Source organism: Eucyclogobius newberryi, unplaced genomic scaffold (assembly GCF_026437365.1).
Source record: "Eucyclogobius newberryi isolate DKJ021-1_F unplaced genomic scaffold, fEucNew1.0.hap1 SCAF_2, whole genome shotgun sequence".
Classification (NCBI taxonomy): domain Eukaryota; kingdom Metazoa; phylum Chordata; class Actinopteri; order Gobiiformes; family Gobiidae; genus Eucyclogobius; species Eucyclogobius newberryi.
Genome location: NW_027315834.1, coordinates 17,137,298 through 17,161,438, shown reverse-complemented (window position 1 = coordinate 17,161,438; position 24,141 = coordinate 17,137,298). Strand labels below are relative to the sequence as shown.

Genomic DNA, 24,141 nt, shown 5'->3' with positions numbered 1-24,141 from the left:
ACCTCACGTACACCCAGTGGCACATGTACCACAGTTTGAGAAACGTTGTTCTATTAACATCCTTTTTGGATGTTAATAGAATAACAGAATAACCCCCTGTGATGTTGTATCTGCTCTAAACTTTCTGATGTATTCATTTATTTAATCAGCCCTCCCAGACTCACAATGCAATGTTGTTTTTCAGACTGTACCTGCCCCATTTAAAGGTGCACAATGCAACTTTCCTACTTCAGGTGTTTAATAGTGAAAAGCAAAAAATGGTAGGCAATGTTTATTCTATGAGACACATTTTTGTGCAAATGCTTGCTGATTGTTTTGGGTGATAATGTTTGGATCAGAGAGTGGACTGTCAATTGTTCTCATTGTCAATTGGGTGAAATTGCATTGCATTAATTAGCTGTTGTTACCTGGTGTATCTGGTGCATCTCTGCTTTTCATTAACCTAATGTTAATGTACATTGTCCCTTCAAATAAAGACTTAACTAAACCAGCCACCTGCTTGTCTCCATGGGGATGGTATTGCTTTGTCAGTAACAAAATACGTGCATATATTATTCTCGTTTTGTACCCTGAGGAAGGCCACTCAGGTCAGAAACGCGTTGGTGCATATTTTAAGCCAATAGCCATGCTGTAATAAAGGCTTTTTAATTTGTTCGTAAATTAACAGTGTGCCTTGGTTTTTATTCTCTTTGAAATACTCAACATATATTCTTTATATAGTTTGCATCAATTTTATTCCCAACCAGACAACTTTTTTTCACATGTGCATATATTGCAACATGTGCATCATTATATGCATCATTACAGACAAAGCACTAACATCTCTATGGAGACGAGCAGGTAACGTGCTTCCCTCCACTAGAACAAGTTGCATCATACATCTAGCACTTTTATGTATTGACTGCAGAAGTATTCTATTAACAATACAATATCTTGCTTGCTTTTATAATGGAGTTTAAGAAAAGTTTTCTATTGTTTGTTGTGTCTCAGCCTTTAGTTATCGCCATGGTACACACACTGAAATACACGTGTCGTTGTGTGGGTGTAATTACTGTCAGAGCGAGACAGATGAGTGTCTCTATTTGTCATGAGCGACTGGAGGAAACATGGAAGACTGTTGTGACATGTCTGGGAAGATGGAGAGCCGGTGCACACACATCTGTCTGCTGTTTTCTGTGGCTGTTTGCTCTATCCATCTTGACCTCCTCACACAAGGACTCTGTCACTCACCACCGTCACACGCTTTCAGGCCGGCACACTATTTATGAGAGCTCCAGCCTAATAAAGAAAGCTGCTCTCTGGAAGGTGATCTGTCTACCAGTTTTGTGGAAAAGCTATTGCCTTGAAGGGTATTACAAAAAAAGGTGTAATATGATGTGTGCTTCTGTGTACCGGGAATTGGAATACATTTATTTAACATTTTACATCAACCTTTATGATTGTACTAAACGGGATTGACAGTAAACATTTTGGTGTTAATGTTGTTTGAGCTATACTTATACTTTCCTGATGGAGGTTCTTTTCCTCACGATGTTGACGGCTCTAGACAGAATAAGACCCCCGTTTTTGCAAATACTTCTCTTTCACTTGCAGACGTAGCAGCCATTAAGTACCAAGACCACCATAACTTGCACTGTAGTGGCATCGATCGCAGGCCGAGTATTGAATCAGCCTACAGCGGCGGCTCATTTTCTCTTTCTAACTTACCAAATTGCTTTTTATCTGTGAAAGTGTCATTTTTAGACAGCTGACTTTTTGTCTGTCTTTCAGCAGGCCCTGAAAGCATCACTTCACTTTAATGAATCATTTGGGAGTCAGTGAAGTGTATCAGTTTTGACAGAAGTGCAAAATCACAGGAGACGGCCAGAAGCAGTGCATGTACCTGGTTACACTAGTCTATGGTGTTCCTTAGAATTGCAGACACTTTTTTTCTCACCGTGCCTGTGCTTGATTGAAGCAATGATCCATGCAGACAGCTATATTAAGTGACGGGGAAATATTTGTCAGCTCATGAAATTTGAATAGTTAATCAATGAGAGTAAATTGTGCGTGCGGCGCCTTTTTTTTTTCAAACACAGGCTGCTATGATAAAAACAAAAACACATTTCTATTAAATCACGATGGAGATGCGCTAAAATAGAACTACAAAAGAGGCAAATGACAGGCATTAGTGATAATGGGTGATATTTAGCTCTATTTCTTGTTACAAAAACTTAAACTGTCACACAAAATAAATCTATAATTGATTCTTGAGCAGTAGCCAAGCACAATTCAACTTGATTACCTTGCTCTTAAACACCGGTGCAGATATTAAAAGATATGTAAAGTAAATTTGAAACAAAGAAATACTATAATATTTAAGAATTGAAATACAACATACAGCCTATAGTGAACATAAACATATCGACTGTGGTGACAATGCAGACAAAGATGAACACCACATGGCAGAGCACTATGTCGCCCATAGTAGTAAGGCCAATGTGTCCTGTGGTCATTATGAAAGACGGTCATGCTATAAACTATGAGACAAACAGTTCTGTATTTACTATTGAGTAGAGCCTACTTTTATCAGTGCTGTTTTATAATCTGATGCTACTTGGACGAGTGTTAAAACTCACTCCCAAAGTATTTCTCGACGCCCATAAGGTTCTGCTTCAGCCTACTCCCTTTGGGCCTACAACATTAAACGACACTGTATCTTGTATAACAGTGACAAAAAGCCCCAATAAACAGAACCTGGATGCCTGAGGGATGACAGTCGTCCGTGTTAGCTTGTGTTGTCTGGGTGCTACAGTTTTGGGAGATATTTGTGTGCAGTTTTGTGGACACTCAATTCTTGTTCAATAATTTAGTTCAACTCTGTGTAAGGTTATATAATATGTAACTGAGCAGACTGACCACTGCAGATCAGGAACAAATGCAAGAGCTGCAATTTACTCTCACTCATCGCTTAAAATAATACAATATTATCTGAACCACATATTAACAAGGTTCAAATCCAGCCCACACACCAAAGAATTTGTTTTAATTAGTACTTTAGCATAAAATAATTCAATTATCTTCGTCTTTAATTCTAGAATTTCCCATCATCATATCCTTATAGTTTTACAATAATGTTTATTTCTCATAACACATTAGTCTTTCCGAGATTTAGACAAACTCTTGTGATTATTGTGCTGTGAAAGGTCAAACTTTGAGTACCTCCTTGTGATTCGTTTTGCGTATAAAGACAAGGCATTACACTCCCCAATGTGCCGCAGCGATGAAATCTTTGGCCAAGAGTTCACTGTTTGATCTGTTCAACTGAAACATAATCTCAAGTCTCAAGTCTTATTTATATACTCTCTGTAGACTTGACCTGCCCTTTTCTGGCCTGCTTTCATTTCTTTTTGTCTTACCTTTTGTCTTAATATTTCTTTCAACCCAGAATTATTCCTTAGCCTCTCTGAAGGCATTGAACTTCCATTACTCTCATGATTAATTATCCAACTTGTAATAAAATATAGCTTTTAATTGAACTATGCAAGTTTTATTTCTGGATGTTTTCAATGTCTTTTAATGTCCTCATGCATAACATTTGAGATATAGTTCTATGACTAAAAAGAAAGTGCATTTGTTGCCAGTTCACTACTGATAACTTCCACTTGCACAATTCCCAAATGTATCAACACAAATGTTCACTTACTCTACTTATACCCCACCCTCTAACAAGCACTTAGTTAAAGGTTAATAAGCCCTATTGCAATAGCGTCTACTCTTTCCGTACAATGAGTTTCTCCCTTTCAGCATCAGATTGCTAAAATAAATACTACTCGTACTATTTGATGTCGGGCTGTATATTTCTCCATGTTTAGTCAATCTGCCCAATCTTCAGATCTATTCCCACTGAAAATACTGTGAATGTGTCCGCCTGCAGATCCGTCTGTACGCTCGGCCTGATGCCATCTCCAGTGGAGCGGGGGACTATGCTCTCCACATCACCAAGAGGCTCTTGGGATTCTACCAGGACTACTTCCAGGTCCAGTACTCCCTGCCTAAGCTCGGTAAGGCCAAAGGACTTTGTTAAACTCTCTTTTGTTGTTGTTGTTGTTGTTGTTGTTGTTGTTGTTGTGTTACTTTTAATGGCGGTTGGCAGCCAACTGAAAAGGTGCATTTACCACCGCCTACTGTAGTTGTGCGTCTTCAAAGTATGTGTTTTACACTATACCGTAAAAATAAAGAAGGAGAGAGAAAGAGACAATCTACTTCTGTCTCTGTCTTTGCTGGCTGCTTTTGTTTTGTTTGTGATATTGTGTGAATGGTGGAGGTTTTCTTTTTCCTCCAAATTTCCACTATTAACTTTGTGCCCATTGGTGTTTAGGAAAAGACACTTCAGGAAGATCATCCAAAACGTGTTAGACCGATGTTTGCTTCACCAATCTGTGGACAGGCCTAAAGAGACTTTCAGAAAATGTTATTGCCTTTCAAAACATATTTCAGGAAACGCTCTAGATATTAGACATTTTGGTTTAAAGGTGCACTATGAAACTTCTCTGCTTGTGATGATGGAGATGTTATTGCTTTGCCTGAATGTTACACGGTGTGGCATTAAATGTCTCTATCTTGCATTTAGTCAATTACAGGTGTTTTTATTACTCAACACTGTGAGTAGGCTTGTTTATCCACATAAATGGTTAATGCCCTGCTGTGGAACATGAGAAGGTGGTGTACCCTCCACCAGAAACGATACATAAGCCGTGTTTCCACGTGTTCGCCTCTGAGCGGAATGATATGCCCCGAAATGGTCTCCACTGTCTTTACTGACTCGTACCAGCCTCTTTAATAAATAATATTATAGCCCCAAAGCGGTTTGACTCTCTTTGACTCTGAGTATGCTTTAGCTAAGTAGGAGCTGCACACCAGAGCAAGATGTTGGGACAAGAGAGAACGCAGACATACTTAGCAACATACTTAGCAGAACAAAGCTAGAACACGTTAGCTGTTCATTGTTTACTGACATGTGTCAAGATTTAAAGTGTTATATTTCCAGTGTATAATGCAAACACCAGTCAAACCCGATGCAATGCCAATAAGTTGGAAGTAGTTTCTTCTTTTCTGATTTCTCACAGTGTCACAAACTTTAAATTATCATTTTGTTGCATGTCCTAAAGTAAAATATGTTTTGCCCCTGTATAGTTATAGTGTAAAAGCATATTGAGAATAGAACATACTAATTATATTGTCCGTCATACGCAGTGATTTTTGGTTACATCACAGCACATGCACCCAGACTATGATAAAAATACATTTCAATAATTTAATAAATTAGCATTTTATTTGCGGACACAAAAGCAGAAACAGGCACAAACTGGGCGACACTGGGAAGCTATGACTTATTCAGCTGAAAAAACATTTATAAACTCATATTTATGGGAATGCATTAGGTAGTGGACTACTGCAAAGAGTTGAAAATAAACTACTACCCAAACACTGCTCTGTGATTGCAGCCGAACTCAAATCGAACAGTGAAAGTCTGACCAGATGGATTCTCAAGAGTTTGTGAAACAAATATCATCGGCCATGATTTATTAAGAAGCCCCTGCTGTAGCCCTCATCGTGTCCATCAAATCCATAGTGTAATATCGATGTGAAAAGAGCATGGTGGATCATAATTGTTGTATACACAGATTTAGCATTTTTTATGGCACATTTTGCTATGAGAAATTAGTTTACAATTGATTTTGAGCTGAACCTTAGTAGATGTGTGATTGGTTATGTATCAGTCACACAAGAGTGTCACTGAGTGAGCTATAATTGTGTTTTATGCACTATAGGAAACAGAAACAATCAGGAGGGAGTTGAAATGAGTTGTCCGTCAAAATGAATGGCTCAAGGAGCTAGAACTGAGCTTGAGCAGAGAGGACCTGAAGTGTCTCTGAAGTGAAACGGCTTTGAAGAGTCACACAGAGAAACTCAAAGAACAAAATGTCACTTTAACTTTGTTTTACAACTTGATTTATCATTGTGCCAACTTTTGGACACCTTTTCAGTTGTATTTCTGCAGCTCGAGATAACTGAGCAGCTCGAAGTTAATTTAGAATCAAAAGCCCATCTAAAATTAAGCATAGGGAGAAAAAAGCTCATTGAAATAAGAGATCAAAGAGTGTCTGTGGCCATTATCTAGTGTGTCAGTTAGAACCTAACATTAGGTGTCAGAATAATTTGCAGTTTTGACATAATAAGGAAATCGTAATAAATAAAGATATAAGAAAGAAGTGGAAATTAAATGCATTTTCAGTTGCATTTAATCCCCACTGACCCATGACTTGCTTGGCAGATATGCTCACATTAATCACTCAGAAGTAATTATGGTCAAAAGTATATTGACATTGACATTATTTAACTGCCCAGCTCTTGGCACAGTAATCACAGAATACTCAGGAAAGCACCAGTTGTCAATGGGCCACACCTATATATGAGCTGTAGCCGCTTATAGTCAAGTTTATTGCTAGTGTAGGCAATACTATGTGTTCCGAGATCAATACTATTTATTCATCCATTCATTTAAGCAATCTAATGTGGCTTTAGATTCTACAAAATGATTGATCACACTAAATAATGGAGTTTAGCCTTCGACCACTTCCCCTTTTTTTGTTTGTTTTTAGGGCCATCAGAGGAGCCAGATAAACCCTCTCGGGGATAATTCGGTCCACACGAGCATTTCCTCCTTCTCCTCCTGCCGTTGTTTTCCTGTTTTAATTGGCCGTGCTGCACACTTGTCCTGGTAGAATCAATTACCCATGTCACGGTAGTGGGCTTGCACGCTTCCCTTCATGCCCCAAACCTGCTAATATGATCGGTGCGCCTCCATATATTTCATTTGTCAGCCTCTTCCTCCTCTTCCACATCCATTCATCGCATTAGGAATTCTCTTTGAGTTGCAGCTTCCTGTTTGTTCCATCATCTTAGATTAGCTCTGACATTTACTTACCTTCACTGACCTTTACACCAATATTAACTGCATTCACAGCTCGAGCGGCGCAGAGGTAGAGGTGGGCTCAGATGACCAATCGCTGGAATGTTGTCTACAATCAGAAAGAAATATAGGGTTTTATGCACTTTTTCGTTCTTTAACAAACAACAATAACAAATATATTATTGTATATTTTTTTATTGTATTTATATTAAAAGTCTGTACCGGTTGGGAAAATGATACATAATTATAATATGTGCTGAATTGTAAAATTGTCCATTATCCTTCCAAATGTATAATGTAGTTATGACCCATTGAAATTCTATTGTGAGTAGCATTTATTTTCTCCTATTTTTGAAAGTAAAATAATGACATGTTTTTCCCCAAGAAAATCTCAAACAAATTACTTGGTCAAATTGTGCATGCTGTTTTTGACAACAGCACATTCCTTGCATAAAAAAATATTTCATCTATTTTGAGTAATTGCAAAACAACAAATCCAGAATTACATTTTTGTTATAATTTGTTAAGATAATTGTTGGGGTTCCTTCTGCGGTCATTACATTGACGTCGATGTGAACTGAACTGAAGGTTTCTCACTAGCTGTTTTTCTCATCACATCTTTACACGTATGTTATAATCAAGGTGAAGGAAATAAATAAATGACAATTTGATGGAAACTCGATAGAATTCTGTGTAAAGCTACATGGAGGAATGAGTTTCTCTTGACTTTGTCCTGCTGTGTGTAAGTAGTGACCGAATGCGTTCTGCGTTCTAATGTGCTGTGTGTGTGGAGTCTTTTATGTGCGTACATAGCTAAGCCTGAATGAGTGTGCATGTGTGTTACTGATGTTGACATCCGTCTTTAGCCTCACATGCTGGAGGTGCCTGGGTGAGTGTGGCCTCTCATCCTCCAGGCTCTGGGCTCCATCTGTCGTCATGCAGGGCATCAGGCTCCCATGAGAGGCCCAAGGAGAAATTATGAGCACAGATTCACATTTAAAGGGACAAAGCCATAATATGCTGCACACATACGTCATAATACAGAATAATTGAGTTGCGAGTTGACTAGAGGCGGTTCTTTTGGACGCCCCTCTGTCTGTGGAGTCTCAATACCTCTGCACCGTTGAGACAAACGCTTTGAATAGAACTGAACAACAGATTTAGTGTAAATTACTAACACTCTTTTCCTTCACTGTCATACTTCACATGAATGCACCTTTAGGTCACCTTTCATAGTGTGCTCCACTTATTACACAGTTTAAGTTCCTATTTAAAGTGGGATTATAGCTCACGTATGTAAACATAGGCTCAAGGGAGAGTGAGGGGCGCGGTCTAGAGGAGTAAAGGGAGGGTGAGGGGCGGGGTCTGGAGGACCAAAGGGAGAGTGAGGGGCGGGGTCTGGAGGACCAAAGGGAGAGTGAGGGGCGGGGTCTGGAGGACTAAAAGGAGAGTGAGGGGCGGGGTCTGGAGGACCAAAGGGAGCGTGAGGGGCGGGGTCTGGAGGACTAAAGGGAGCGTGAGGGGCGGGGTCTGGAGGACTAAAGGGAGCGTGAGGGGCGGGGTCTGGAGGACTAAAGGGAGCGTGAGGGGCAGGGTCTGGAGGACTAAAGGGAGCGTGAGGGGCGGGGTCTGGAGGACTAAAGGGAGCGTGAGGGGCGGGGTCTGGAGGACTAAAGGGAGCGTGAGGGGCGGGGTCTGGAGGACCAAAGGGAGAGTGAGGGGCGGGGTCTGGAGGACTAAAAGGAGAGTGAGGGGCGGGGTCTGGAGGACCAAAGGGAGCGTGAGGGGCGGGGTCTGGAGGACTAAAGGGAGCGTGAGGGGCGGGGTCTGGAGGACTAAAGGGAGCGTGAGGGGCGGGGTCTGGAGGACTAAAGGGAGCGTGAGGGGCAGGGTCTGGAGGACTAAAGGGAGCGTGAGGGGCGGGGTCTGGAGGACTAAAGGGAGCGTGAGGGGCGGGGTCTGGAGGACTAAAGGGAGCGTGAGGGGCGGGGTCTGGAGGACTAAAGGGAGCGTGAGGGGCGGGGTCTGGAGGACTAAAGGGAGCGTGAGGGGCGGGGTCTGGAGGACTAAAGGGAGCGTGAGGGGCGGGGTCTGGAGGACTAAAAGGAGAGTGAGGGGCGGGGTCTGGAGGACTAAAGGGAGCGTGAGGGGCGGGGTCTGGAGGACTAAAGGGAGCGTGAGGGGCGGGGTCTGGAGGACTAAAGGGAGCGTGAGGGGCGGGGTCTGGAGGACTAAAGGGAGCGTGAGGGGCGGGGTCTGGAGGACTAAAAGGAGAGTGAGGGGCGGGGTCTGGAGGACTAAAGGGAGCGTGAGGGGCGGGGTCTGGAGGACTAAAGGGAGCGTGAGGGGCGGGGTCTGGAGGACTAAAGGGAGCGTGAGGGGCGGGGTCTGGAGGACTAAAGGGAGCGTGAGGGGCGGGGTCTGGAGGACTAAAGGGAGCGTGAGGGGCGGGGTCTGGAGGACTAAAAGGAGAGTGAGGGGCGGGGTCTGGAGGACTAAAGGGAGCGTGAGGGGCGGGGTCTGGAGGACTAAAGGGAGCGTGAGGGGCGGGGTCTGGAGGACTAAAGGGAGCGTGAGGGGCGGGGTCTGGAGGACTAAAAGGAGAGTGAGGGGCGGGGTCTGGAGGACTAAAGGGAGCGTGAGGGGCGGGGTCTGGAGGACTAAAGGGAGCGTGAGGGGCGGGGTCTGGAGGACTAAAGGGAGCGTGAGGGGCGGGGTCTGGAGGACTAAAGGGAGCGTGAGGGGCGGGGTCTAGAGGACCAAAGGGAGCGTGAGGGGCGGGGTCTGGAGGACTAAAGGGAGCGTGAGGGGCGGGGTCTGGAGGACTAAAGGGAGCGTGAGGGGCGGGGTCTGGAGGACTAAAGGGAGCGTGAGGGGCGGGGTCTGGAGGACTAAAGGGAGCGTGAGGGGCGGGGTCTGGAGGACTAAAGGGAGCGTGAGGGGCGGGGTCTGGAGGACTAAAGGGAGCGTGAGGGGCGGGGTATAGAGGACCAAAGGGAGCGTGAGGGGCGGGGTCTGGAGGACTAAAGGGAGCGTGAGGGGCGGGGTCTGGAGGACTAAAGGGAGCGTGAGGGGCGGGGTCTGGAGGACTAAAGGGAGCGTGAGGGGCGGGGTCTGGAGGACTAAAGGGAGCGTGAGGGGCGGGGTCTGGAGGACTAAAAGGAGAGTGAGGGGCGGGGTCTGGAGGACTAAAGGGAGCGTGAGGGGCGGGGTCTGGAGGACTAAAGGGAGCGTGAGGGGCGGGGTCTGGAGGACTAAAGGGAGCGTGAGGGGCGGGGTCTGGAGGACTAAAGGGAGCGTGAGGGGCGGGGTCTGGAGGACTAAAGGGAGCGGGGTCTGGAGGACTAAAGGGAGCGTGAGGGGCGGGGTCTGGAGGACTAAAAGGAGAGTGAGGGGCGGGGTCTGGAGGACTAAAGGGAGCGTGAGGGGCGGGGTCTGGAGGACTAAAGGGAGCGTGAGGGGCGGGGTCTGGAGGACTAAAGGGAGCGTGAGGGGCGGGGTCTGGAGGACTAAAGGGAGCGTGAGGGGCGGGGTCTAGAGGACCAAAGGGAGCGTGAGGGGCGGGGTCTGGAGGACTAAAGGGAGCGTGAGGGGCGGGGTCTGGAGGACTAAAGGGAGCGTGAGGGGCGGGGTCTGGAGGACTAAAGGGAGCGTGAGGGGCGGGGTCTGGAGGACTAAAGGGAGCGTGAGGGGCGGGGTCTGGAGGACTAAAGGGAGCGTGAGGGGCGGGGTCTGGAGGACTAAAGGGAGCGTGAGGGGCGGGGTCTGGAGGACTAAAGGGAGCGTGAGGGGCGGGGTCTGGAGGACTAAAGGGAGCGTGAGGGGCGGGGTCTGGAGGACTAAAGGGAGAGAAAGCACACACTCCAGAAAGCTGTAACTGTTCAGCGTTCCCACTAAAATTGTCAATTGCCAGTGCGTTTAAAGCACCATATGCACAGTTAAGTGGGATAAAAGTTGATTAAGTTTTTAACCCCACTGTAAAGCTACTGCAGCCGCTTTGGACAGGTTGAATTGCTCTTGTGAACACTGACTCTCATGTGCTTGTTGCTGTATTATAGTTGTATTTTGGTGCACAGTTACAACTACTCTGAAATGTGTCATGTCTGCTGCTGCAAAGTTTTGAATCTCAATAGCAAACTGGTGTGGGGCCTATTGCTGTTTTGCGGTCTTAACAATACCCCCTTTAAAAAAGACTTGCCCGCCTCCAAACCCCGTGTTTTCATAAATGTTCACCCATTAAAGTAGACAGAGAATCATTTATTCACAGTGTGTTGTGGGCTGCTCTTTGCTCTCAGCTGCGTTGCTGTTAGCAAAGATGCCTGAAATCGTTTTCGCTGCTGTTTTGCAATTTAGCATGCGGAAGGATGATTTTCCTTAGAGGTTTTTCCCCAAGTAAAGAGAAGTCTGACTGTTAATCCTTTTTCAAATGGTTCGCATGCGTGCCTGCGTGCCTTATTTATATTAAATGACTACATAAGATAAGTCCATCAGGTCCCCCTCTTCGCGCCCCCAGAGAGTGCTTGTTAAACACCCTGAACGTGGTGCGTAGCAGTGAACAGTGGTAGTCTAAAGTGGCCCCTGAATACTCCAGGCTTCACAGACTTGCATCCAGACGTCTAAATTCATGTTTTGTCTGCGGCTACGGAAATCACTTCTTTCTTTCTTTCTCATTCATCTGCACGAAAATTGATGTCTTTGTTCAATTGGCTTAATTTAACTTAACTATCTGAACTATTTCACGACTATGAGAACGGGGCCTGACTTGGGCCGACCCGGGTGACAATGGGCCAGGCCATGTCTGTGGGCCTGCGATGAACTAGAGCAGAGCATAGGAAGAGGAAGAGGAAGAGGATAAGAGGAAGCTGATTGAGTGCCAGGCCGTGCCAGGCCAGGAACAGAGCTGTAGTCATAAATATTATCACCGTTTCATCTGTTTGTTTGCAAAGTTTGATAGGACATGTCCAAAAGTGCAAACAACAGATTTATGACACAATTCCTTTGGATCATTTACATTGTTAAACTAGAGAATGTTGTTTCCAGGCAACAAGCTCAGAGTCCCCTGTTTCCATGTGATTGTGCAGGTTAAGAACAGGCACAGTGTGCTAATGATAGCCAACCATATTAATTGAGCTGGTGCAGTCGGTCCTAACTCCAGGCACTGCGGGAGTAGCTGAGCCCATCATTAGGATCAACTTAACTTATGACCAGCTGGTGCACTCGGCTCCTCGCTGCTGCCGCTGCTGCTACAACATCATTCTACCTCAATGCATATCACATGGGTATTATCAGTAAATTAAAAGAAAAGAAAAAAACATTAAGGATTATTTGGCCCGTAGGCTTTATTATACAGGACAGCCCAGCGTGAAATGGGGATGAGAGAAGGGAGGACATGTAGCCGGAGGTGGGACTGAAACTACACTGCAGCAGGCTACCTATGAAGCCTGGCATACGTGCAGCCACCTAACCCACTCGGCCACCGGAAGCACTCACTCAAACTCAAACTAGACAAGTACTGACTGCTGCCCCTGCGACCCGGCCCTGGATAAGCGGAAGAAAATGGATGGATGGAAAACGTACTTGTCTCATCAAAATTTAGCGACCTGTTTTAAGACCATTCGTCTGCTTCAGTTCACGCCATCACAGGAAAGAATCTCTCAGAATCACTTTAGTTTGGTTTTGCTCCTTTCTTTTGAACTGGTTGTGGATTCTTGTCTGCCATTGTATCATACTTAGCTGATGCTACAGTGTGAAGATCTGCGGCGCTTGAATAAGCAGTAAAGTGTAAGGTCACCTTTCTAAGGTGCCTATGTAAATGACGTACTCAAAGCACGAAGTCTGTCAGTTACGCTAGGAATGTTGTGAGTTTGATTGACGAGCCAACGCCCAATAGGTAACAAAGTAGCCTCATTTTCTACTGATGAAAGTTATACTGACACCACCACGTCCACACTTTATGTCTGTTTATACTTTTTTTCTTAGTTTACCATAAGTACAAGCCTGTTGTGCATCTATTTGGCTATTTTTAACAGATATTGACAAATAAAAATAAATGAAAATCCTCCATACAATCTTTAATAGTTCCTCTTCAACTGTATCCCTGACATTATTAGCTGGGTGGAGATGAGATGTTTTGTTTCAGTACAAAGAAACACGTTTTCTCTTTATGTCTCATGTTTATAGGCCCTCAGATATAACCACTGGCTTATTTCTCACAAAACAGTAGGTTATTTCTATAAAAGGTGAAGGTTATTCCCCATGTACTTGTTATACTCCTGAAGAAAGGGCTGTTTTAAAGTTTTAGAATATAATTACCTTTATCTGTCTGTTCCAAGATAAGATTCATTTTCAACATATTTAAAATTAAAGGTTAATTATATAGTATAAGAATAGTCTCCACCGTGTACTCACTTATGAGAGCACATTGAGTTTCTGGCCATGTTTAACATGTTGAATATATAAAATGAATAGATTGAAGACCTGTCACTTTCCAGCTCATGTTCTGCAACACTCACAAAGTCAAACACCTCTATATTTGACATTCTTGACCATCACTGTCTTCAACTTTTCACAGAGCTGTGAGTAATTTGTGTGCTTTACTTTTCATTCTCTTGACTTTGGAACATGACTGAAGCATTTGGACAGATCTTCTGTTTCATCTCTGTATTTTCAAATACAAGTATCACAGGTGTGAGAACACCTTCTGTTGTGGGGGAGGGACCCTGAGGACGGAGCACTTGGGGCTATACTTAAACTTCTCTCTCAAAAGTTTAATTCCGCTGCAGAATAAATGACAAGCACGACAGCGCATACAAATTACTCCTCACTCAAGTCTCTCCTCTGCTCATTCTTTTTCTGGATAAAGTTTGTAAAACCGGCACCACAATTGGGAGTTTCTCAGGTGCTCCTCTGTCCCAGCTTGGGACTTGTTCATCTTTTAGTTTCTTTTGAATGTTTGCGATAACGAAAGACACGATTACGTCCCTCCCCTTCCCCCTCCTTCGAGTTTCCATAGAATTGAAATGAGAAAGCCGCAGTGGAGCAGAAATCTTGCTGGGGCTCAGGTGATGCCAGTGTCGGGAGAATTGGACCGAATATCTGAGTGTGTCTGAACTTTCCTTTGTGCGATCTCGCCAAGTGGACTAATGCGTTCTGTTGAGTTCTGGCTCCATCTGGGCTCCATGGAGACACACAAGCAGCAGCAGCGCCCCAGGTCCAACACACGCACGCAGGCGCATGCACACACACACACACACACACACACCTATACTACCTATACTTGCATATCTGTCCATGCTTTTTTCTGTTTTGCTTCTTTGTCTTTGGCACTGTCTGTCATGCGCTTGCCTCAGGCCGACACATAACAACAGATGGACTAAAGTGAAAGCCTCTCGTCGCTGCACACTGGCGCAGACACGCGTACAGTGCTATGGGCCAGTCAGCTGTCCGCCTGCTGCTGCCCCGCTCCACATCCGCACAACTTGTCAGACTCATGCTCAGCTTTTCTTTAAAAGCATGTACAATAATCAAGGGATTGTCAATGAAAAATATAGAAAGAAAATGCTTTTCAACTCATCAATTAATTCTTCTAACAATGTCTACACTAGTTAAGTAAACTAAAATGATTAGTTCCTCATTTGCCTGGATGAAGTCTCTTATCTGCAAATGGAAGCGCGTCAGTCCTAGGCCATCTGCTGTCCCTCCGTGGGAGGAGGAGCTCTCTGTCACTGTGGTTCTCCCAGTGGTTTCTGCTTTTTCCCATGGGTTTATTTGTAGTTTTTCTTTGCAGAGAAGGGCCTAAAGACAGGGGATGCTCTGGGACATCCATTTGCTTAATTCCTGTGCACTTGAAGTTGTGTTTTTAATCCATTGAAAATTAATGATGTCGTAGCAACTCAACAACATTCTCGGTTTATGGCTTCATAGAACTTTACAACGTAGTGTTTTGCGGAAATTTACATTACATTGTTAAGAATGGACCTGCGAGAAAAGAGATCAACAGGAAGCACTTGATTCTGACTGCACAGTGTTTTAATTTCTCTATATGATTTCAAAAGAGATCCTTTATCTTATTAGCTTAACTTCATTGTCTTCATCAATAGCCCCACACGGTCAAATTATTTGCCTTTTGCATGCAGTAATTCCCCTGCAAAATGATGAAAAACATGCAAATTAGCCAAGTTAACTATTGAAAGTGAAATCACATTATTAGCTTATCTTCAAAATGCTCCTTGGATAAAAAATATGGCCTTGTCCTATAGGCTAGTGTGCTATTCATGTATCAATGTTCTTTTCCAGTTGAGGTCCTCCATTCACTGACTGTCATTTATGTCCAGCGGAGCGCTTTCTCTTAGTCTTTTTGTGCTGTTTAACTGTGAGCTTCCTGTTCCACTGGCCAGTTTTGTGCCGCTAGCCACAGAGCAGTGGACTGAAAATGAATGGAGATCTTATCACTGTTATCTAGTCTGAAAGTATTTTAGCTACCATTTTGCTCCGTGACCTCCGCAGTGGAAGGTAATTTGGGGGTCTAGAATGGGGTTGGGAGGGCGCAATGAATGAGCAGTGGGTCTCTTTAGGACACTGCTTGTGTTTCAACGCTCTTTGGGAAATAGCCAGAGGTGAGGAATTTCTATCCTGCAGCAACTAAAGCAGGAGTCTGGCGTGACACAGGCCTAGGAGGGAGTTTAAAGGGATTATTACCAAAGAGCTAGAGGATGACAGCAGCCTGCGTCTCTGATGGCCATGTGATAGTGAAGCAGATCACAAGAGGCAACCGACCAGAGAACATCTCCATCACCGTTTTCAAGCTACTCAGGCAGAACTAAAAGCCAATCCACCTGAATCGCTTCTCTCTCTGAAGACAAGAAACATAATGTGGAAGTAACTATATTTCAATTAAGTACAGTCACCTTTATTGCTGCGTAGTCTTTTTCCATTTACATTTAAAGTGTAACGCATTATGTAAACTCTGCTTTTATTTGTTGTTCAGCTTCTTTTTTTTAATAAGGCATGTTGTATAAACATCCTCCATATATTATAATCCCCCTAGAAGTAAAATGTTCTTTATGTCAAGCAGCAAAATAATATATTTAAAAGGTTTAGCTGGTCACATGAGAATGGTCTGGCAAATATTTGGCAAGTGTTTATTCCATTTGCTCCAAGTTGTTGTTTTCCTCAGTGTGAATGTGAACAACCATGACAATTGTGAAATCCTATGTGTTTTCTCAAAAATGTAAACGCTGCATTTTGACCGTAGACCTCATTGCATTTAAAGGTGCACTATGTAACTTCTGTAGTGGAGGATCGGCCACCAGCTTGTCTCCATGTTGTTGCATATTTCTTTTCTTTCCTTTTTAGAACATAAAAAATCAAAAACAGGACCAGAGAGAACACAGGATCCAACAGGAAAGAAGGGTTAAAACATAGTAAATACAAAATAAAAGTCCCATTTTGTCCATTGTCTGTCAAATGTGTCTGTTTTAATATTTCATTTAGGTGTTTTTATTGTCAATAACATCTAGTGTGGATACGTGTAACATCCCAGGCAAAGCGATCACATCTTCACTGAGATGAGCGGGTGGCAGTGTGCCTTTAACTGTCAAAACACAGTTATCAAGGTCAGTTTTACTTTGACAAGAAAATTCATTTTACAGTTTAATACTCCCAGCTCAGCCATCCCATCCAACAACAGCAGAGTTCTCATACAGACCATACATAGCCTAATTACTGCTTTTGGTTCCCACTGAGACCGGTAACGGGCATAAACGTTCCAGTTATTAACACCACCAGCTGTCACTGTCCCATCACAGCCACACCTCACACTGCTGCCCTCACCAACATGAGGGAAATCATTCAACTGTAATGTCTTTCATTCGGAAACGCTCAAAGATTTGAAGAGACAAATCTTTCCCAATGGATACTTCCAATTAAGTCCAAATTAAACCCAGCCGCATTGTTAAAAAGGTGTCCTTATTCATGGCCTATAACTATTTTCTATTGTAGATTAAATACTGCAGTCTCCAGTGAGTCATAAATGCTGTGACCGCCTATAAAACTTTTGAAAATGCATGGAAGTTGGTTCAAATTTTTCCATATTACAATAAAATAAATATACATCAGAATTACTAGATTATTAGCTGTGAATATGAGCAGTGTTAGCAGTGATTTTAATGTATGTCATATAATTCTGTTTTAGTTCCAGTTTTAGTCTACGGAAATGTCAAGCTGATTCAGTCAACCAAATCCATAATAGTTTTACTCCACCGGAAATTGTATTGTAATTATGAAAAGGATATTGCATTACTTTCTGAGACATGTCACAGGATTGTTCCTTGAATGTTGAGTTTGTGTACACAGTCTGGTTTGGGGTGTGAAAAGTGTTTGGAAAAAAGTTTGGAAATAGTCTCAACTTTCCTTTTTCTTTCTTTTCTTTTTTTTCCATATTGTACAAAAGTGTCCGCACAGCAGTGGGCCGTCCTTTGCAAAAACACTGCTCCGACGCAGAGCTCTCTGGGCTTTGGGTGCAGCAAGACATTTCTGTTTTTCTTTTTTCTTTTAGATAAAAATTACATTGAAATATTTCAGTTGTTGATTTATTTAATAGTATTTTCAGATTTATGCAATAATTAACTTCTCTAGAGACCACTGAAGAAATTAAAGGCTTGTTCTATCTCTGACCGCCTCAGAGTTACAGAGTACAGCTCACAAAGACAGTAAAGAGAGTAAATGTCTCTAATAGGTGCTTTGAAAGACAAAGAAAAGACGGGATGTGACACTCAGGCTGCTATTTTTATGTCAATTCCAGGTGAAGAGCGAAGTCATCATGTAGCGTAAGTCATATACAGGCGTTTGTGCAGTTATTTATGTAGTGTTTGTGCTGAAGAGCGTATGGGCAGGTGTACTGTAGCATGCACAGTGTGACTGAGGTACACCTGAGGGATGTGGTGATCAATGCTCAAATCGACTGGTCTTTGAGCTGATCCTCCGTCTCTGTGCTGTAATGAGGCTGCATGGGGTTTCAAAGTTTTTAAACACTTTAATGGATGTCTTCTCAGCTGTGACGGGAGCCGGCTCCACACACCAGCAGCTATTGAACCAGTCAGCCTGTATCGGATCTTTTATGAACTATAAGATATGGGCTTGAGTGTGTGATCTGATTTTATATATCATTTACAATATTTTACAAACTCCACAAGTCTTTAAAAATGTATTTAAAATGCATAATAAACAAAAGATGTTGAACATTCTAAATCCCAGTGACTACAGAAGATGACGATCTTGAAGCACATTTTATTAGATGTGGATTTCTTCTGTTTTTCTCTGAAGCCCTCATAATTTCACAGTCCCTGGTCTAGAGCGTCTCCATGGTCATGTTGTTCACTGGAGCTGAACTGGCGGCTGAAGCACAACTCCAGGTCCTTAAACATGTTGCCATGGTGACCATACTAATACCTGTGGGCAGGGGAGAGAGGGGCGGCTGGGCGGACTTGGCAGTATGTTGACTCTAACGCATGCATGGCAGGCAGGCTGAGCACACATAGAGAGTTATAAATGGAGGACTGTGATAGTTAGTCCTTCAGCCTTTGAGAGGTATATTTTCAGTAGATTCAAGAAAATGCAATTTTTTATGAGAGGATCATAGTTTCAGTAGTGTTTTATTTTATTTGATCAGTGAATCGCCAGTTTGAGTCAGTGCAGAATTCGCATAAAATGTCCAGAAGCTTTTGAACAAGTCAACAAACAACATGCAATCAAAAGCTTTTATTTTGAAAGATATATTCAAAGTTAAATATTTATTATCATCCTTATTATTATTACAGTGCATGTTAATCAACATACATGATACACATGCTGTAAACACACTGTTGTCCCACACACACTCTCACAAACACCAGTGTGGACACTGGAGGCAGGGTTAGTGAAGTGTCTTGCCCAAGGGACTGTTGCCTCACTGTGGCATCTGGCATTCTAGTGGTCTCCCGTCCAAGTACTAACCAGGCCCATCCAAGCTTAGCTTCCCAGAGCTTCAGGGGTGTCCACACTTTTTCACCAAGGGCCGCATGTTGAAACTAATATGGAGCAGAGGGCCACAAACAACCCAACAATGTCGAATTTGTCGAGTGACAAAGTGAACAATGCAATTTTGTATTTGACATAGTTTTGATGAGCCTCCACGCTATTAATAAGACTTATAATATATATATAACATCAAAACTCTTGAATTGTTCCAATTTTACAGTAAATGTATTACTTTTTGTTATTTAGAGTTAGCAGGAAGCCAGAGGGCCAAAAAATTGCCCGGGGGCCGCAGTTGGGACGTGCCTGGCTTAAGAGATCATACATTGACAAGTTGGAATGGCCACAATGGATGTGACACATGAGTTTATATGACCAGCTATGGCCTTATGAACATTCATGAAAACAATATTTGACTGCTCGTAAACCTGAGCAAACAGATCAGTGAAACGAACTGTGAACTGACTTCAATATTGGATGTTTTTTGTTAAATATTGTGTAATTTTTAGATTTAAAAATATTATATTTTTTTATATTATGGCTATTTAAATAATTGAAATAAATTAAGTTTCAACTTAACGACTAGCATGTTCGGCAAATGACTCAAATCGGGGAGGGACAGTATCCATGGGTTTTAGGATGACAAAATAATATTATGGGGGAAATGTCTGCATAAATTCTGATTCCATGGATACAGCATTTATATTTCCATTATCCATTATATTAGTTCTTAAATGTTGCTTTCTATAATACTATAATAAGAGTGTTAAAATTCTTGAAAGTGTTGCTTGTGTGATTAGTGGTGGTGCATAGATGCACCACTAATCACACAAGTAATGTGTGATGTCCTCCCTGCTCTCACCCCCATGTCATGCCACACTGTCCTGTATAAAGTACATGGGCAAATAAATAATTTAAACTTGTTTTTAAATTCTACTTGTAAAAGCATTTTAGTGCCCATAAAGTGCAGTAATGTAGTATTGAAACTAGATCCTTTTGAAGACTGAATAGTTTTGGCCTTGATTTATACCAGAACTCATGTAAAACCGCTTGGTAATTTAAAAAAGAAACTTTATCGTTTACTTGAACTCTGTATGGAGCCATGTCCTCAGTATCAAAATCGAGTTTGAAAGGACAATATTGTGACAACACTGGTCCAAACTCCCTTTGCACTTTCTCAATGCATTCCTATCATCCGGATTCTTCCCTGCGGATTTTTCTTGTCTTTTTTCACATACACAAAACAGTAATTAAAATTAAATTAAGCAATAACTACTCATGACTACTTAGTTTTAGGTCTGGTTCTCCTCCATCTTTATCTTCACACAGCTGTAAGTCCTCATATAGACACGTCCTACACACAGGATTCAGTATAGAGTTCAATGGCCTATCATCGACTCACTGACCCAGCATCTGTTACCACGGCAACAACATCCCACTCGCTCCGCATTCATCTCCTCCCACATATTCCTCAATTCAAATTTTCTTTATTGGTCCCAATCTTATTCCTTCAGCAGCAAGTTGGCTTTTCAAGTTAATTGTCTTTCTCATTGCTCTTGATACTTACTTAATTATGAGGTTTGTAGAAGATGATAAGTGATGAAATGTTTCAGAAAAGGTCTAATTAAGCGGCCTTTCTGCTCACTTTGCAGTTCGGTTACAGCTGCCACAGAAAGGACTAGAAAATCAGTTGTTTATTGTTATATATGTCACAAAGAGTAATTTCTTTGTAGCAGGAATAACAAATCTGATTAACATTGTTTCATTTCTGCCAACTTTGAAGCTCAGTTAATGTGTGTTGAAAAGGGTGTTAAAGATATCAGATAAGCAGGTATATTTGGTTTACAAAACTTTACACAAATATACAAAATGGTGTAGTCATATTTTTTAGCTTTGTCATGAGCGCGTTCATGGTTTAGTTGGTTGTTTTGTCTTTGGACGATCATTTCTAGGTCACAATTCACATTCTGGAGTTTGAGTTTTGATGGAGAAACCCAAACATCATCTTTTGAACGGAAGCAAGTCCTCAAAATAGCAAATGTAACAGGAAGTGAAGACCCATGAATGTAACTCTATGAGAGATTGACCATTTTTGAATAAAATGTCCAAAGTTATGATCCACAAATGTTGAACTTTATTCTTAATCTTATGGCTTTATGTCTTTTCAATCAACAAAATCATGTCTTTGGGGATGAATAATGGCCCCACTTTCTAGCTACAGTGAAAAAAGAATATCCCCATTGCTTAAGGTTATTTTTTTAATCCCACGTGTGTTGTGTAGTATAGTATTTTAGTATCTGTAAGTCAAATAATTATGCAACGTTTGAATAGAGGATTTGGGTCTGTGCACACACCACTGCACAGGGCCAGTGTGCTGTCTTTTAAAAGCACTCATTCTACAGTATGTCAGTATTACAAATGATCCTTAAATCCCCTTATCAGGCATTTTGGGTTATTTCCCCGTTTGCTGGTGCCCCGTGTGGCCGGCCATTAACTCCCATTTCGTGACTAAATGGACAAATCGGGACATGTGTCAGTGACCAAATTGGGACATGGACTTGGAAACGTGAATGGGTTCAGTAACACCGGAGCGCGAGAAAAATTAGGAATTTAATCGTCTCATTAAAAGTTGGACGTTTTGAAGTAAAACAGGGTCATTACATAGACGCGCATATACACAGTGTACTTTATCTGCTGCACTCTCGCATCCCATTCCTTCCATTGTATTCAAACTCTGGCCTATTTCCTGAAGCTCCGTTGAATATAACAGATTACAACATCATAATAGGCAAATGTTTGGGGCTTGACCTGAGGTGTGCATCAAGGCGTAGTGGCGAGTGGGCCTTTTTGAGCTTCTCACGTGTGTTGGTAAAATGACAGAACTGGTTCATCCCGCAGCTATACTCGTGCACGCGGCCGGACATCGCTTCATCCCTGCGCTGACATCTTCATAATGAGCCACATTATTAGCCCCAAGGATGGACACACAATGGAGGATTAGTTTAATAAATGGATTAAATAACACTTAATCTCTGAATTAAACGTCACAGATGACACTTGTGAGCTCCAGTCTTTTGGACGGACAGACAAACAGAGCTTTTTGGTCTGTTAAGCTGTACGAAACAAAGACAAATTATGTTTCGAAACGATGTACAAGCCGGTGGGAAACTTGGAATGAGTGCAAAAAACGATGATGGGTGATTGAATAATTTAAATCAGAATATCATAGTGAGACCAGCCCTGTTTAAGAATAGTAAGTGTAGCATTAAACAAAAGTCAAGAAGCAGATCTGGAGGTAACAGAGAATGTTGTTGAGGTTTGGTAGTGAGTCTATCAGACTGTTACATCCTAAATCTTTTGTTCCAGCATTACAAAGTGATAAGATCCCATTACAATAGTAAATCCTTTCTTTGTGTATTGTTTGCAGCGCTTGCATTATGTTAATATTGTCACATACTCTGCCATCTATATTGCCCTGGAGATGTTCAGTTTGACACTATTTCAATGCATCAGCTTTTAAACTAAAACAATAAAAAGCTCTAAAACTATAGAAGGAAAACGATCTTGAGGATTTGTAACAACCAAAAGTCTAATGCTTAAATGAATGGCCAGTGTGTGTGTGTGTGTGTGTGTGTGTGTGTGTGTGTGTGTGTGTGCGTGCGTGCGTGTGTGTCTAATCCTATAAACCAAGCTAATTAATCTTCCATATATGTTCTGTCTGTCTGTGCTGCATTAGTGTTTGAAGTGCATAATTTATTACTTCAGAGAATATTTCATTAGACTATAAAGAGCAATAAATCCTTTATGGTTGTTTTAATAACGCTGGGTTTGTCTCTCTTTTTCAAATTAACCATCCCCAGCTAATTATTTAAGTCAAGTGCGTAATGTTGGGCAGGCTCTAATATGAATCTGTTTTATGTATTCAGTCACTTCACGCAAAAAGCTGTTTTTATCTTCGGATAAGTCATTTACAACACTCTGTATAATGGAGACACAAGGCGTGCGTTCTGTTACTGTCCACACAATCTTGGTCCTCATGAAATTATAATCTATTGTGATGCATAGTGATTCCATAATGGTGTTTTCATTGAGACAAAAAGGTTTTTCCTGATCTGTTTAGTGGATTAAAAATGTCAAATCGGTGACATATCCACATTGGCCCATAGCTTTATAGAACTTGTTCAAACTTGGCAGGACTTGACTTAAAAGGTTTATCAGAGGTCTTTAAAGTGTCACCTCTTCCTCATTACGATCTCTCCCAGCTATGATCTTTTGGCTTTGCCCTGCAAGCTCCATGCCCCGCTGCGACGATCAGACGGCCACAATCCAGCAGGTCGACAACTAAGGCTGGGTCATCTCGAGCATCAAGCGCTGAGAAGGGAACAAGAAGAAACAGATGGTCAGAGAGGCCGCCGTTTTGTGTGACAAAATGTAAAGAGATTTGAACATACGGAGGCGTAGAACGAAGCAGAGAGGAAGAAGGCAGGTAGAGGAGAACAGAGAATGAGCACATGAAGGCAGCAGATGGAAAAAACAGGACAGGCAGCAAAATGAAGATGTTATATAAATGCCCCATCTGCTGGCTAATGGCACTCGCGTCTCATCATCTATCTCCTCAAGAGCCCTGTTTGCACTTGCCATTAAAATGTACGCTAAGACAAGTGGACACCACATTACGACCTGCACCTGTGCGACTACTCCCATCCAAACATGAATGGGTGCAATTGGGGCCATCTTATAACAACGCCAGGCAGATGTGTTTGTCACGCTCCAGCAAAGAAATGAAATAAATGTGCTGTTGCATTTGTCTGTGTAAAGTCACTCCTCCTGCAAATGAGTCTAAATGGATTGTCATAGAGTGCTGCAGTGGATACTAAGCACATCATTCATTTGTCACTTTTAGAATAAAACTTGTGTTTTTTAAATATTATTATTTCTATACAAGATAACCTGATCATCTGTTTGTTTACTACATTACTACGTTCCAAGGATGTGGACATTTTCTGAACATATTATTGTAGTTATACTTAGAATAACATTTATTTGTTGGGACACAAGATGTTATGAATGTATGACATCTACTGTGCCAATACAACATTTTCCACTGTGTCCTCACTGTAATCTCATTCATTCAAACATTGTGTTGTACAGTTAAACCTAATGGGATAAAGCCA

General features: G+C 42.2%; 1 protein-coding gene across 1 annotated transcript in view; it reads left to right on the top strand.

The window, feature by feature from the left end:
• LOC140367399 (thyrotropin-releasing hormone-degrading ectoenzyme-like) overlaps window positions 1-24,141 on the top strand; it is a 132,835-nt gene that overhangs the window by 41,222 nt on the left and 67,472 nt on the right. The window contains exon 4 of the mRNA XM_072453866.1: window positions 3,917-4,043. Coding sequence (XP_072309967.1) covers window positions 3,917-4,043 — 127 coding nt within the window. The remainder of the gene's footprint in view (window positions 1-3,916; window positions 4,044-24,141) is intronic.